This window comes from Penaeus chinensis, chromosome 38, assembly GCF_019202785.1.
Source record: "Penaeus chinensis breed Huanghai No. 1 chromosome 38, ASM1920278v2, whole genome shotgun sequence".
NCBI lineage: Eukaryota > Metazoa > Arthropoda > Malacostraca > Decapoda > Penaeidae > Penaeus > Penaeus chinensis.
The window spans coordinates 15,855,202-15,872,701 of NC_061856.1; the positions used below are offsets into that span (position 1 = coordinate 15,855,202).

The 17,500-nt window shown below is 39.0% G+C and overlaps 1 protein-coding gene across 4 annotated transcripts in view; it reads right to left on the reverse strand.

Annotated features, from left to right (window-relative positions):
- The window catches only part of LOC125046045 (exportin-1-like), a 37,324-nt gene extending 26,665 nt beyond the window's left edge, over positions 1-10,659 (reverse strand). The window contains exons 1-2 of one of the 4 annotated variants that reach the window (XM_047643654.1): positions 10,224-10,659; positions 99-215 (exon numbers count right to left, since the gene is read on the reverse strand). In XM_047643654.1, the coding sequence (XP_047499610.1) occupies positions 99-215; positions 10,224-10,319 (213 nt within the window). In that variant the 5' untranslated portion in view covers positions 10,320-10,659. Of the gene's footprint in view, positions 1-98; positions 216-5,324; positions 5,352-6,493; positions 6,747-6,835; positions 7,001-10,223 lie in introns of those variants that run through there. The other 3 variants (XM_047643657.1, XM_047643656.1, XM_047643655.1) reach the window with 3 other exon arrangements.
- Between the last annotated feature and the right edge of the window lie 6,841 nt (positions 10,660-17,500).

Genomic DNA, 17,500 nt, shown 5'->3' on the forward strand with positions numbered 1-17,500 from the left:
AGTAAATTACACTCCTCCTGTTACATATTTACAATGTAAAATATCCAGAGCCCTCTTTCTCACATATATTCAAGTTATAACAGACTACATATTCTTACCTGTTCTCCAATTCCATTATACATACACCCAATTACATTATCTAGAAGGGGTATGTCTAGTTTCTGGTTGAAATCTAGGAGTTTGGAAGCTTCCACTGTCAAACTCATTTTTTCAATCTGGAAAGAGTTACAATACGTAAATTTTTATGAAAGAAAGTCTTAAATAAATATGTGTAATGGTACATGTTATGGCATTAAAATAAATATGTAAATAAATATCTTTATAGTTACACAAACATTTAGTCAAACTATCAACAAATAATCTAACTTTATTCACAAATTATTCCTGAATATTATGAAAACTTGTACACACATTCAACACCCTATTCACAAACTTACATACCACTTTAACTTTTGAGCAGTAATTGTTGCAAGGTTCTGAGCTCAAGATAATATGAGGTAATGTTCATCTTTTTAGCTCCAGACAATGCATATTCTTTGAGATAATTAAACCATTTCCTCAAATTATTAAGATGCCTTATAAATTGTTGGGGGGAATACCTTAACTTTTCTTTATTCCATCCAATATTTCAAACCGATTTAACACAATAAACCATCAACTGAATGTGCACACAGAACATGAAGTTATGCATAAAGAAAAGCTTTACCCAATGCCTCTGGGTGATTTCCTGATACGAAAACCCTCTCTCCCGGGATGTATTCTGGCATGGGATCATGTCGGCACCATAGCGCGCGTGGCATAACCATACATGCCCCCAGAAATGGGACCAGCGAACCATGTCATGTATATACATGCCACCCGGAATATAGTCCAGGCATGCCATGGGATATAGGCGGTAAAGGACTAAGGAAAATCAGTATGTATGCTATAATATCTATATATTTTTTTCCATGATCATATGGAACTAAACTGATATTCACAAATTCAAATAAAATCTATGGTTTGGCTCCCCTTTTAAAATAGACAATATTCCAAGTAGACAGTAAAACGAAGTGGCTGGAAAAGCAATATCCATTTTGTGTAATTCTAGGATTGTTTACCCCCACCCTCATAACAGTTTCTAAGTACATGTCCACCACAGTTCATGATGCTTTACAGCTATAGGAGGTGCATAAATTGGGGAGCAGAACTGTATCACACAGTGAATTACTTTGTCACCTCTACTGTACATCACTAATGTATTCATGGAAATGTTTCTTGGTGTATTTTACAATTTTTGGGATAGCTCTGTGCAAGCTTGGGTTATATTAACACTGTTGCCTTATCAAAATAGAATACAACTGTCACAAAACTAGTTTGATATTTTTTCCAATTTATTGCATGGTCTGTTCTAGAAAACGTTTTGGCTAAAGGCTGAAAATTTGGATGAAGTACTCCTTGCTGTAACCCAATAGTTTTCTTCCCAACTTATACAACAAAGTATTTGTTTACAATGCTATTAATTAATCTTAGTTACAAGCCTCTCTCTTCCTCAAGTTTACTTTCAAAATAACAACCATCTTAGAAAAAAAAAATTCCCTCATGTCAAAGTAAATATGCAATAAATGCCAATTTATCACTTGCAAAGATTTTGAAATGCATTATTAATTGTAAGGATAAGGACAAAAAGCTGCAAAATAAAAGCAGACAAAAGAAATAAAAACAAAAGGGATTTAACAGGTGGAGCTAACAAAATTATCTCTTTCGATATTCACTGACGACTATGTTTACCAAAACATAGTAATTACTTGTATATAATTATTGCAATATTCAGACATAACACACTATATATATGAAAAAAAAAAATCCTCACTCTTTAACCCAGTGCCGCCAGGGAAAATCAACAAAAAATGGGGAAAATGCTGTGCCTATTTTCTATATTTTTTGTGAAATGTCTGCCCATAGATGACTCTGCTAGTGCTTTGCCATAAAGGAGTCAATTAGTAGACCTTGTGACCGTGAAATGGCGGGAAAAAATTATTTTTTACTAGTGCTATGAATATCGATGGTGTTATTCTTAGTATAAACATTATAATTATTATAATGTTTTTCAACATTAGTAACAGCAAAATAAGATAATGTAAAATATTTTGTAAATCAAAGAAAAGGGTAAACGGGTGAGACAGGCAGTACTTGTAACTGGCTCATTGGTGACTTAGTACAAGTGTAGCCATCTATGTAGAAAAACAATCAAACAAGTACTCACAGTGGTCATAGCACGTACGTACACGTCATACCCATCGGCATTGAGTTAAGACCCTCATGCAACATATATGATTCCCCAGTGAATATAGCTGGATAGTGACTTTAAGCTAACTTCTGAAGGAACATAACTCCTCAACCACTGCTGCAATGGCCAAAAAAAACAAACTGTCTAGCACACATAACTTTGAGCAGGGTTAATGCACATGGCATGTGTGCAGATGAAAAGGAATCTTGCCATGTCCTGGAATGTGCATACCTCTAAGTAAGGGATTAAAATAATCTCCAAATTACTCCTGATAGTTTTGACACTTACTTTTCAACCTAACCTGATATTTTCTGTAATCTCCTGCAAGATCCAAAATCATAATTCTTGCTCTAATACTGCTCCAAGTTGTATAATATTTGCATTTCCTAAAAAACAAAGACTAAAAATAAGATGCTTTGATACATTATAACAACAGTATCAATATCAACAGCAATCACAAGGACCTAACTAAAACCCATGGCCGATGGGTTAAAACCATGTCTACTAATTGTATCTCACTCTCTAATGGCAAATATATTCTAACAATTTTATCATACAAAATTCTTAGGGACAATTATCAATAAAAAATAATTTTATTCTCCTAGCGGTTTTGTTAAATGCAAATTAAGTCCCCGAATGATCAATGCGCTAAATGTAGGGATTCGCACCACAGCTACTTTTGAACAGCCCAACAAGAAGCTTTTAACAGCATGATCTTCAGACCCACTCTCATCAGCTCCTATATGAAACCTCTTCCTCTCAAGGGTACAAGGTTGGGGATCTGGTGGGGCGGGGTGTCTAGTCTCAGGGAATATTAATCAAACTTCAGATGTTCTGTTATCATATACATTACCTTATTCTGAAGAGAATATATGAGGAGGAGGAGGAGGAGAAAAAGGAGGAGGAGAAAGAGGAGGAGAAAGAGGAGGAGAAAGAGGAGGAGGAGGAGGAGAAAGAGGAGGAGAAAGAGGAGGAGAAAGAAGAGGAGAAAGAGGAGGAGGAGGAGAAAGAGGAGGAGAAAGAGGAGGAGGAGGAGAAAGAGGAGGAGAAAGAAGAGGAGAAAGAGGAGGAGGAGGAGAAAGAGGAGGAGAAAGAGGAGGAGAAAGAGGAGGAGAAAGAGGAGGAGAAAGAGGAGGAGAAAGAGGAGGAGAAAGAGGAGGAGAAAGAAGAGGAGAAAGAAGAGGAGAAAGAAGAGGAGAAAGAGGAGGAGAAAGAAGAGGAGAAAGAGGAGGAGGAGGAGGAGGAGGAGGAGGAGGAAGAGGAGAACAACAAAAAGAAGAAATAGAAGAAGAAGAACAAGAACAAGAACCAGAAGAAGTAGAAGAAGAACAAGAAGTAGTACAAGAAGAAGAAGAAGTAGAAGAAGAACAAGAAGTAGTACAAGAAGAAGAAGAAGTAGTACAAGAAGAAGAAGAAGAAGTAGTACAAGAAGAAGAAGAAGAAGTAGTACAAGAAGAAGAAGAAGAAGTAGTACAAGAAGAAGAAGAAGAAGTAGTACAAGAAGAAGAAGAAGAAGTAGTACATGAAGAAGAAGAAGAAGTAGTACAAGGAGGAGAAGAAGAAGAAGAAGTAATACAAGAAGAAGAAGAAGATGAAGAAGTAATACAAGAAGAAGAAGAAGATGAAGAAAAAGATGAAGAAGTAGTACAAGAAGAAGAAGAAGATGAAAAAGTAGTACAAGAAGAAGAAGATGAAGAAGTAGTACAAGAAGAAGAAGAAGAAGATGAAGAAGTAGAACAAGAAGAAGAAGAAGAAGATGAAGAAGTAGTACAAGAAGAAGAAGAAGAAGATGAAGAAGTAGTACAAGAAGAAGAAGAAGAAGAAGAAGAAGATGAAGAAGTAGTACAAGAAGTAGAAGAAGATGAAGAAGTAGTACAAGAAGTAGAAGAAGAAGAAGAAGAAGAAGTAGTACAAGAAGTAGAAGAAGAAGAAGAAGAAGTAGTACAAGAAGTAGAAGAAGAAGAAGAAGAAGAAGAACAAGAACAAGAACAAGAACAAGAAGAACAAGAATAACAAGAAGAACAAGAACAAGAACAAGAAGTAGTACAAGAAGAAGTAGTACAAGAAGAAGAAGAAGAAGAAGTAGTACAAGAAGAAAAAGAAGAAGAAGTAGTACAAGAAGAAGAAGAAGAAGAAGTAGTACAAGAAGATGAAGAAGTAGTACAAGAAGAAGAACAAGAAGAAGTAGTACAAGAAGTAGTACAAGAAGTAGTACAAGAAGAAGAACAAGAAGAAGTAGTACAAGAAGTAGTACAAGAAGAAGAAGTACAAGTAGTACAAGAAGAAGAAAAAGAAGTAGAACAAGTAGTACAAGAAGAAGAAAAAGAAGTAGAACAAGTAGTACAAGAAGAACAAGAAGAAGAACAAGAACAACAACAACAACAATAACAAGAGGAGAATGAGAAGGAAAAGGAGAAAGAGAAGGAAAATAAAATGTGACAGCAGGGTAATGAAGGAGGAGTAAAAAATGGAAGAGAGGGACAAGAGAAGGACAATAACAATGACATGGAAATGGAGATGAAAGCTGAAGACTAAGATAAGAATATGGACAAGGAAAAATGGAGATGGAAGATGAGTTGGAGGAAAATATGAAAGCAGGAAAATTAAGAGAAAAGAGGAGACCAACAAAAAGACTGAGAAGACAACAGAAAGGATACAAAAAGGAAGAACCCAAAACATGATACAAGTATGAACCCAAAAGAAAAATCAATAAGCAGCCTCTCCAACTGTCCTGCTTCATCGCCAATAGAACATTTCACAAGTCTTTTCTTCCACAAACAAACAAAGACCCCAACCAACATCTGGAAACAAAAACACAAGAAATATTCTCTAATGACAAAAAAGGGAAATCCCAGGTCTATCTCCGTCACCACATGCTTTGCTAAATCAAAATAATCTTATCTTGTTGCAGCAAAGTTTTTCTAACTCCTATAAAACTCTTTCTTTTTAATATCAAAATCTAATAGGAGTATATGGTCAAAAGAGAAAAAGGGAAAGCCAATGCAAGGGGATTCTCAAGCATGCAACTGAAGATTAACCCGAGAGAGCACTTTACCTTGAGACACATTGCACCATCTTACAATTGGGTTTTTCCTTAAGAACACATGAGGAATGAATTCTCACTGTTACTTTTACCACACATGCGCCATATCACACTACTTATCTCATGATTGATCTGGCAAATAACACGATCACATTACACAAACTTCGTAGATCACTTGACGTTCTCCAGAGTCTATGGTTGTTAAATTGGCCTTAAAAAGTATAAGGTTTTTCTTCTTAAACAAACAACTTTTCTAAATATACTGCTATGTTGGCTCCAGCTCTTTTCTCAGATCTCGAACGGATCAGCACTCGATCAGTAACGCTTTTAGATTCACTCGATTCACTCACAGCAACGCGAACACTCATTCACACGCACGGGGAGGTAATGGCAGGAATTCTCCCTCCGGTAATCCAGTCTCTGCCTGCCCTTCCTCTCACGTTTCTCCTTTTATTTTCTCTCTCACAACCAGGCCATCTTTCCACTCACTTTTACAAGAACCAACACATTTAAAGTTCCACTCTCATCATACAACTTCCACAGGCACCATTCACTTTTTTCTAACACGAATGCCATCTCACTTAAACACAAAACACTAATCCTCACACCTCCGAATATAGACGCACTTCTCCGCACTCAGTCGCTTCCAGACACTCACTCCGATAAAGATTTCCTCTTAGCACATTTTCTTTCCACTTCTCTCATGCACACAGTCGATAAATAAGGAATAATCATAGAATCTCACATAAAAGATCCTCATTCATCTCATAAATTTAAGAAACTGAGAAAAAAATCACTATTCACACTCCACCTACCTAATAGTTAACCAAAATATGTCAGACAAATTAAATATAAGCCTTCCATTTAACAAATTATATCCAAAAGCTATGATTTAACTTGGAAAAATGTAAACAAACCTCATAAAAATCTGTCTCTTTCCCTCGTGGGCCAAAATTTGGCTGTTTATGAAACCAAAATATAATTCGAAATTACACAACTGCAACTTCAGTATTCCTCAAGCAAAAGTGACTGGCCTGACTCCTGAATACGGAAAAAGAAGTTCAAAGCCCCTCACCCCCCAAAAAATCCAATTTGCAGAACCTATTTTCAAAAAAAAAATTAAAAAGTACGTGGGTAGGCCTATCTCCATTCAATAAAACCAAAAATAATAATATCTTTACCATCATTACTGCACAGATGAACAAAGAGGAGGCGGAGACCCGTTCTATCGAAGAGAGACTTTGTAGGAAAATATAAATCCGGGAAAAAAAAAGAAAAAAAAAGGTCGCAGGTCTCACGTGCACTTTATTTTCCACTAAGGTGAAAAGTTGCCTTCATTTGCACTAGAAATACGTGCCTATTCGAGGCGTTCTATCACTGCGACCCGCGTGGTTCAGAAGCTCAGGTCCAACTGGGAGGTTCACTTGCAAGAATGATCGGGAAAATACCGGAAAAAATCAACGCGAAGAAAACATTTCCCGACATTCCTGTTAACTCGTGCAACTCGCCCGCCATTGACTTACCTTTCTCTCTCGTCAATTCCTCGTTATTCTCTCGATCTGGGACATTCACCGGCGTTTATTCCTAGCTTACGACAACTAAGTACATCGCCCGGAAGCGCGTGAGGCCATGAAAATAGGAGAGAGAGAGGGATAACGTGTCCCGCTGCGTTAAGGCGTTCAATCCATAGGCCATGAGAAGTTCGGTTTGAAACTGGTTCAAACCGGATCGCGTGAGGGAGCGCTCTCGCCTCTTTTCGCCCTTTATTCGCGCTTTCCGAGGCCCCGGCGCCCTTTTCCGACGTGGGGGCCTGGGGTTTCGCTCTTAGCCTCGGTGGGCTTCGATCATTCTGTAGGGATAGAGGCAGGGGAGGTAGGTTTATGGACATTATTGGTGTTTTTCTTTGTAAGATGTTTCTACACCAGAAGCATGGATCGTCTTCCCGCGTTAAATCGGGGTCGCTGATTGGCCCACGGGGAAGCCAGCGGGCCAATCGCGCGAGGGATTACAAACCGACACGTTTTCTTTGCGCCGAAGGAAGATGGCGCGAATTTTCGAAAATGGAACGTGGTCTCCGGGAGAGGCGTCTGAGGCTGGCCACTTATTAGGGCACTTACCTCGCAAGATGCCTGGCTGTCGTGGTCTGGCCTGGGAGTCCTTATTTTTATTTGGAGAAAGAAAGAGAGTGTTTGTGTGCGATTTGATGATGGACAGTTTACGAACTTTGGGAGTGAGTGAGGTCATGGAAAAGTGCATGGAATATTTGTGTGATTATCATATAATAGAATGTACAGCGTGGATTTTGTTGTTGTAGGTCACTTATGATAAGCACATGATAAATAAGTCACATTTTCGTAATAAACGAAACCAGGTGTGATATCGGATCGATAGATAAACAACTTGGTAATACAGCAAACAAATGAGTTCTATTTTTCTCGTTTAACATGTGAAGTGCTGGGTAGCTATTTTGTGAAGTTTTGAGTGATATGCGATCTCGTGAACATGGATAAAGCAATTAGTTGCGATTTATCCGACTTATATCAAATTGCCACATCGGTCAGTCGGTTAGCATTTACACAATACTAAATATTGGATTTATATCTAGATTGCTTTGCTGTGTAATGTATAGAGCCAGTTTAGGACACAATCTCTTGTCATTGTACAGACTTTTGAAATGTGTCCTCTTTTCACTTGATATTCTAATAAAGGATATATATATTTGGTAAATTGAATATTGCTAATGACGTGGATAATTTTGTTTTGTTCGTGTACATGGTTCAGATAAAAAAAATCAAAATCGAACTAGGAAATCTATCGAGGCATAATTAACCATGGCCCTAATTACTAGATAGATCATCATTCTAATTTCAGACGTGAGCTTGCAATATGACCTTGTGCAGTCACTATCACAGACCTTTTTTTATAAGCTTGTGTCAGGCAATGTGATGATTTGCAGATTTTTTTTCGAAGACAGCACAGGTATTTGATAAAAGGATTATCGTTAGAAATAAAGAGCAAGTAATTCAAATGTGTGACGAGTCGTTGTATTATTTGTATATATTACTCACAGGGCCCTGGCCCGTGTATACAAAGGATGCTTATAATTTATCCCTGGAACTGCGTTTCCTATCCAAGAAAAAAAGGAGCTAAAATATAATAGGTGCAACTTCCTTCCGGAATTTGTGAAGAGGAGGAGCGAGGGAATTCCTCTTGGAACCGCAGGCATATATATGTTGCCAATAGTTTGACTGAAGTTTAAGTGATGCATTTATATTTGTTTTAATTCTAAATATGGATGCGCCCCGAGATACGCTGATAGGAGAATTACATTAGCTTCCCTGCCTAGAATAACGTTAGCATCATAGAAAATGTGAAAATCCGAAACAAATGACGTCATACTTATATGACGTAAGCGGGCGGAGGCACAACTGAACTATTGTGTTGCAATGTATTGCTACATTTTGACATAAGATTTGACGTTGGGTAAAGTAATTTAGAAACTGAGATTATTTCAAGTGTAAAATACAAAAATAAATGGATTTCTTTATATAACTTTTAACTGAATGACCGGTTACTATGGAGAAATAAATACATTTATTCCTTTTAACTGGCAACGTTTTTGAAGGGGCGGTGGGCAAAGAGGAAAATGTTGCAACAATCACTGGAAAATATCACTTCCGGCGCATGCTTCATGCGATGTAAACGAAAGCACATCGAAACTTAAAGGTCATATGATGCCCGTTGAGAGACTTTGCTCGCGTTATCCGACTTCGCAAGCCAAACGTTCAGTCTGCTGCATCTAGAAGGATCGCCGAACACACGCATAAAATCGGGGGCTGATTCCATAAGTAAGATACAGGTGTACTTCCAAGCCGGCCACGATGGAAGTGGAGCAAACCCCAACTTCGCTCCCTTGCCTCCCTCTCTTGTTACAGGAAGAGCTTGTCCAATGAAATCATCCTTGGTTCCATACTGACAGTCATCCGCATTACGGGCAATCGATGAGATTTGCTCAGCGTTTTCATCATTGCTATATATATATATATATATATATATATATATATATATATATATATATATTATATATATATATATTATATATATATTATATATATATATATTTAGTTCAGCTTGTAATCAGTTGTTACGAAGCTAATAAAAGGAAACTACGAAGAACCTTTACATTATGCATAGTATAAAAGCTACCTGCATAAAAAGTTGGCTTTTTGGGTAAGGTTAGTTCCCGAACACGAAACAAAGCACTGCATAAATTCTTGCCCAAGGAGACGACAGGATGTCGGTACAAAGCAGAGGGGGGAGGGGGAGGGAGATAGCCCCTCGCACTTATGCTTGCTCAGGATAAAGGAGCTAGCTGGGGCGCACGCAGGAGACATGGGCGTCGCCGACACTTTACAGGATTAGGATAAAGGTCATACAGTGCTGAGCGCTCGCCCACGACATCCTGCCGGGCATAGGCGCTCTTATCATAGGTCTCCTTGCGTGAAGAGTGTAATTATGGTTTCCAAGTGCGCAGGAATCGGCCACAAGGTACCTCATGGCCCCGCGGAAAGGTGGTGCGTGTACGCTCAGCCCAGTAAAACGCCACGCGGGGGGAGGGGGTAACCGGATACAGGTATTGATTGAGCTTACGACACTCCATGTGATGACGCAACCCGTGGGCAGTGTTCTAAGTGACTGGCAGGGCATTTTGCTGGAAAATAATGAATCTGAAACGGACAAGCTGAGTGAATGAATGCACGCATGTTTTGTTAAGCTCATCCAGTTGCTTTCCGGCTGCGAAATGGAGCAGAATCGCATGAAACGACAGGGAAGCAGATATGTAGAATGAAAAAAACTATGCAAACGCCAGGGTAACGACGGAAATAATGAAAAAAATCAGAAATTTCTCACCTGGGCGGCATCACCAACTCGCTCAAAGGTTAAACTGTTAAGTAAAAATGCACCAGACAACTCCCGTCCTTCCTCCACCCCCCTTTTCTCCCGCATTGCCTCTCCCTCTTCCTCTCCCTCCCCCCTTTCTCCGCCCCACTGGCGCAGGTGAGTAAATAAGCCGGATTCAGGTGGAGTCTGAACCCCTTCCACCCAGCTTGAATCTTGTCTTCAAAAAGGTGACATTTTTCCCTCTTTTTTCACGGGAAGACCTTCCTGAAGTCCCAGAGACGAGGAGAGACGGAGCAGGACGTGACGCAGCAGCCGAGGCGGACACCCGGCCTCCGCTCTCTGACCCCCTCTTACCCCCCTTTCCCTCCTCCCCTGCGCTCCTCCTCTCTGCCCTCCCCCGCCACACCCACCTAGCTCTCCTGTCTTCCTCCCCAAACTCGATCTCATGCTGCGCTCCCCCATTCTTTCTCCTCCCCATACTCTCTCTCTCTCTCTCTCTCTCTCTCTCTCTCTCTCTCTCTCTCTCTCTCTCTCTCTCTCTCTCTCTCTCTCTCTCTCTCTCTCTCTCTCTCTCTCTCTCTCTCCACCCTTCCCTGCCGCTCGACAGGACACGCCGTTCGTATTTTCCTGTTCTGACTTTTTCCTCGTTTGCGTTGTGTCCGCTTCTCCCGCCTCTCCTCCCCTTCCCTTTTTCACATCTCGTCATCCGGTATTTATGAGTAAAAATAGAAACACGAATATGACGATACAATGTATTAAAATTACAGAAGTGCGTAGAACGTTTCGGTTAAAACTAGAATCTTAATCAGGTGTGTGTCAGGAGACGCTTTCATATTTTCCTTTCCTCCCACATCTCTTCGTCAGTTGCAATAAGATTCTGCTTCACAATGGAGTAATTATTCATAACAGTTAAGCTATTAGGTGTTCAGCATCAAGAATTTTGTATAACAAATTGAAAATAAATGTCTCTATGAAATAAATATCTCCCTATTTATCTGCCATGTATTATTAACCATTGCTTGTATTTCCATCTCTTTCCTTTTCTCTAACTCTTATTCGATCTCAATATCTTATAAAGGCGAGTGTACGTTCGTGCACCTAGGCGTAAGAGTGCAATGACTCGCTATACTAGCCGGGGCCACAGCTGGAAGTGTCTGGATACGTGCGACGCTCTCTTGTACAGTCCGAGAAAAACTTGTTGGCGTTTGTTGAGACACCCGTAAATGCTCAATTTCTTCGCATTTTTTCTTATTATCACCTTCGAAGTATTTCGATAAGGACCTTGTGATTGCAATGCGTATTTAATGTGAAATTAATAAGAATAATAACAGTAACTGGCAACTCGACATGAATGGAACATTGCTTAAGATAACACTCATAAGGGAAGGATTGAGAAAGGTTGATAGACAGAGGAATATGTTGAAACTGAAGCAGATACTAGAGAAGAGGGTAATAAAAAGCCAAAGGGAAGGCGTAGTGCGATAAAGATGGAAAACTACACGAATAAAGAAATACCCAAACATTAAAAAAAGGAGACAATAAAGAGACAGATGATAAAGATAAATATTAAGGAGGTAGAGAAAATTATAATAATGCAGTAGCAGAGCATGAGGATAACTAGACAGATGAAAAAAGGGAGATGGAACGGGGGGAAAACCGAAAGATAGAAATGAGGACACAAGACAGAATTAGAGAGATGGGAAGATAAATACAGACAAACAAACACAAAACGGATCAGAGCCATTTATCAGCAGAGAGAGAGAAAATAGAGGGCAATTTCGAAAGGCACTGGCATAGACGGTTATTAGTGATCCATAAACAAGGCTTTTTTTGTGGAGTCACAGTCCAAAGCTGCCAATGGTACCCCTGTAACACCTGAACATGAAAAGAGCTAACTCATACCGGTTCGTCAAAGGCTTCGATTCAGTGACCCGAACCAAGAACCTCGACTATCATGGTTCCGCAATTCAGTAGTTCCTTGCAAGAAAGCGTGATCGTTAGAGGGCACGTTGAAATGTCGTGAAAAGGTTAAAATAAAGGCTATGTGTTTACAGTTTGTGCCGCTGTGCTTGGTCTGCTTCTTGCATTCAGTTCAAGCACTGTCTACGAAGGATATCAAAAGCACACGCAATTGAATGTCACACTAGAAAATAGCGTGTGTCATTGGTAACTTTAGTCAGCCGTTTGACATAAGCTATTTGATTTTATAGAATAATTTCCAACAATATCGAACATTTTAGTCACCTTTTGATCTCTGATATACATCATGCATTTTATTCGGGACGGTTGACAAAGCCTGTATCAAAGGGAAAGTTTCAGTAGTCGTTTTGACGCTTTTGTTACTTTCGACTGCATTGACGTGCATGACCGTTAAAAAAATGGTTGCAGTCCATGTGGACGATGGAAGCTCGAAGATGAACTTCCTTTTGTTTGTTTGTTTTTGGGTACCATTGTAAATAGACAGAATTATTGCCCGTGCGAACTTCCGTCCATTAAAGTATATTCAGTACATACGTGATTACAATCTAATAACGAGAATCAACCATTTTAAGGTTATTATTGATGCTGGAGGCAGAAATAAAAAAATAAAAAAATGTTTATCTAGTAAACATCAAGGAAGTTGCAGCTGGAAACATGGTGATAATCATGTATTTTCATTATTACATTGAAAAAAAAAAAACAATATACAAATAAAGAAAATGCATAGAGGAAAATAGTCTATATTTTCTCCTTTTTTTTTTTTTTTTTTACAAATCTTTATTTTTGAATCACTTGAAGAGCTCTCGAGTTCCAACCCAATGATGAGAGGCGAATACTAGAATAAGACTTAGCGATTGAAGGTGAAGAGTTCTCTCTCCGGCAGCAACCGCAAAAATCCTTCATCTTGCACGGTATTTTTAACGCCTCCATTCGTGTTCCTATTACTTCCGTGTTTGTACTGTGTTTTAGTACGTCAAGGTATGGAGACTGCTTTACAAAAGGAATTCAGATTAAGACCGTTCATTTCGTTATTCTGGAGGAAGTTGCTGGAGATAAATACCTCTTATTGTGCAGGTACGGTGAAAATTATATTTTAGAAAATAAAATACAAAGTTATGTGTGTCTGTGCGTGTGAAATTGCGAAGATATCAGGCTTCTCTCCGATTATAGCCAGCCGTTCTTTCTAGGATACTCAGATGACATAATCTTCCTCTTTTCCGTCATCTCGAGTAACCTTTATAAACGAACCAGAAGGATACCAGCGTTCAGAAATGGAAATCATTATCCATCAATGGTAGTAAAATCATCATCCAAGAATGGTAGCAAAAAATATTATCCAATTATGGTTAGTTCATCTACAAGTACCACACCAAGGCCTCTTCACTGTCATTTTCATAGACCAGTTCTCTTATCTTTAGTGTGTACAATACGAGGGGCAACTCTCGTCACTACTAAAAGTGGTTCTAAAACATTTATAAATAAAAGGGTTAAAATAGAAATTTGTAAACAAACGAAGAATCAAGCTTTTATCTGTACTTCATCTGTAGTTAGTTTTGGTTACTGTTATCTTATTCGAACTTCAATCTCCTTTTATGTATGGGAAAGGATGTTGCTCTTCAGGACTACTTTCATTCGGTTCTCTCCTCTTCGAAGCCGAAGTGACGCAACCAAGGGGGCTCTTAAGGGCACAGGTGGGAAATAAGGAGCGTAGTTTGACTTCCGTTCTGAAGTGTTTTCTTCTTTTCTTCTTCTTTATATCCTCCAGCGGACGACTGCAAAAAGGTGTACCTGCTATCGCGTCTTCTGCGGCCATCTGCTAGAGTCGATTTGCAAGGAGCAAATCTTGTTAGAGCTGGTTAACACTATGTAACATACAGATAACCATCAATGTATCTTCCTCGAATTCCCACAAGCAGTGTCACAGCAGTGCCTCAACTTCTGATTGGCAAGTATGGCACGTCGAACAAAAGGGAAAAAGGCGTGGGTATTTGTTTGCCGACTACATCTCATATTTTTGGGAGGTGCAAGATGCGCCATCAATTGCGTGTCACACAAGTAGATTACTACACGATTGCGTACTCTACTTGTGTAAGTAGATTACGCAAGTAAAATACTAGCTCCTTTAGAAACTACAGATCAGTAAACAGCACCTCTCTCAACGCTGCAAAGGCATAATTTACTTATCATCCATGTACACAAGAACAGATCACGGACATGATGTTCCCCATTCGTAACAGCCAATGCGGAAGAGCAAGTTCAAGCGGTTTAAACTCGATACTGTAGACAATGAGCATGTGTTTGTGTGAGGGGAAAGAAGACTTTTAAGATAAGCAACAGTTATTCAGATATTTTTCTGTTCTATATATGTTAAGCGAAATATTTAACCAACCATTTCTCCGGTCGTTATTGCAAAATAATCAAAGATGTTAGTTTGAAGTGGTCTTTTGAGGCAAAGCTATGTTGACATTACAGTGCCGCAGATGGAACACGCTTAGCCTAAGACCACACCCACGTGGCACATAAAACAAAAAAAGTGTAATACCTAAATTGGGTTAGAATATTATAAACAAATATGCGCAATATTCTCTTGCCAAATATCCTACTTAATAAGGATATCAAAGTTGATTGTTTATTTTAAGCTACCAACCCCTATGGTAAAAAAAGGAGAAGTGCAATGTCTAAAGATTAGAGCACCTACAGCCATGACTTGCTTACACCCACCTCAATTGTGATACCTGGAGATGCCTAGAACTGTTAAACTGCCTTCATCTAGCTACATCAGTCTCCTCAATATCGGCGGGCTCCATCTTCGGCTGCAGTACTGAAAGATGTACCGTATTCATGTTGACAAATGTAGAAGAGGTATGAATGAGAAGGAATATCCCTTGTATTGTTAAGATATTCATTCTGATTCACACCTTTTCTACACTGAAAGATGTCTTAACATCTCACCTCTCACTTTCCCGATACGCAAACTTCACGGATTTTACCTATTCGATTATATATTTTTTCAATTATCATTTTTGGCTGGCCTTCCATTAGATATTCAGTTCATATTAAATCAGAATCCTAAAGAGAATTGAGTGACAGGAAATGAGACATGGCTTATTTGACTAATTTCCAAAACGCGAACGTACAGTGCTTGAAACACCAAATCCTTCCTGTTTTGTTTAGCAAACGCCTTTTTTTTTCCCACAACCCCTTCCCTTCCTGCCTCCATGCTCGCGTGATGAATAAATGCCCTCTCTCCCTTCCCATCTCTGATAAATTTCTTTGCTCGCCAGCCGCTGCCCAATCATGTACCTCTTTGGATTAGCCGAATCACGCACCCCACCCCCCTTTCGGATTCGCAAACCAGCCATACCATTTCTAATATACTTAATCTACCCCCAATCTCTAGAAACCAAGCTTTTGCCTTCCTTTTTTGGAAACTCTAAGTACTGTTGATCCCTTTCGCTCCCAATAGGGTATCAAAGCAGATAAGATTCTACAGAAACGTTAGGACTTCCTCACAGTGACGTAACAAACAGGGTGGTGAGTAATGTCAGATATATGGAACTGGTTTAGCAACAGATTGTGGCGCCTGTATTAATTTCCCATGGGGGAGGGCTCTACCCCTGGAATATGTATCAAGGTTATATTATTATTATAGTATAATGATAACTATAATCATGATCAGCATCATTATAATGATGATGGTTGTTTTTAGTTTTAATTTTATCAATATGATTACTTTTGTTGATGTTATCATTGTAATTATCATTATTATTTTTATCATTATCATTACATTATCATTCATTTTATTATAATTATTACCATTATCATTCATTTTACTGCAGTTATAACCATTATGATTCATTTTAATGCAATTATTACCATTATCATTAATTTTACTGTAATTATTACCATCATCATTCATTTTGCTATAATCATTACCATTATTAGTATTGTGGTGGCCCTTATTATGATCATCACTTTTCTATTTCTTATTCTATTCATTATTAATGCTGTTATCATTATCATTGCAATTACCATCATCATCATCATCACCACCATCCTTATCATCATCATTTCCATCCCCATTACTATTTCTGTCATCATGATAGCCGCCATGACTATGACTGACTGAGGGAGAGGGTGGGGGGGGGGGTTACCTGTGCATGCCCTCCCTTCCTGCGGACGCTACTGCACTAGACGTGATCTGCAATGCTAATCTCGAACCGCTAACAAACTCAGACTACAAAATATAAGTCGAACCACGCGCGCACCCTTATTTGGCCATTGTCAGAGTCATCAGGATGCAAGAACAATTTTCAGAACACTGAAGGCAGCACAGAGAGAGCGTGGCGACCAATGAGAGTTATTCGCGGACCGACCGTATGAACGAAATCAACGTGTAATGGTTTAACGACCTTCGATAAAGCGTGCACGGAATCGGACAGAAGCACTGGTGGAACTTTAGAAGAGGATGATAACAATAAACAAAAGTATATATATTCATGAAGCGACGTAAGAACTTTCCTAAGACTATAAGCTCAAAGACTATAGGGTCTTCATTCTATAAAACTGTTCATTCTGTAAAATATTCATTCTATGAAGCTTTCCATTCTATAGAGCGTTTCATTCATAAGGGGAAGTGTTAGAGGTTCACAGCTTTAAAAGAGAGAGAGCAGAGATCTTCCCCCTGTTTTTCGTAAGGGGAATGATTGTAATAGGTCTGCCGAACCGAACACACGTGCCCTGTAACATTAGCATTGAAGTGCTTGTTGTTCAGGTAATTTTGGCTTCCTTGACACCAGCTGTAGAGCCAAATGGCCTCTTATCTTACAAGGCAACGAGGTGTACAATGCACTTTACATCTTTAACAACCATCGTGTTCCAGGAGTTTTTTTTCTATGAGGATATATTGATCGAGATTTTTTTCGTGAAGCTTGTATACAAAAATAATAAACTTAAAAAAAAAAAATCTTACTAGCGTCCATATCATCTCGTTAGTTTTAATCTTTCGTATTCCAAGGCACCAAAAGAATTATCTTTGTTATTCTATTACATGTCAGGATTCACTCATACTATTCTAAAACATGCAACACATCCCAGGCACGGCTTATCAAGGCGGTCTGGAACTGGGACACTCGATCACTGGGACTGCAGCAAAGACGGAAAAAAACAACTACTTCCCGCATACGCTCCAGGTATAAACCCCTCACAACAACAAATAAACTATCTTTATTCATTCATTGAACTTTTCCAGGAAGGCAACGTATCGATTACCATCTCAAATAACAGTAACAGCGGTACATATCAAG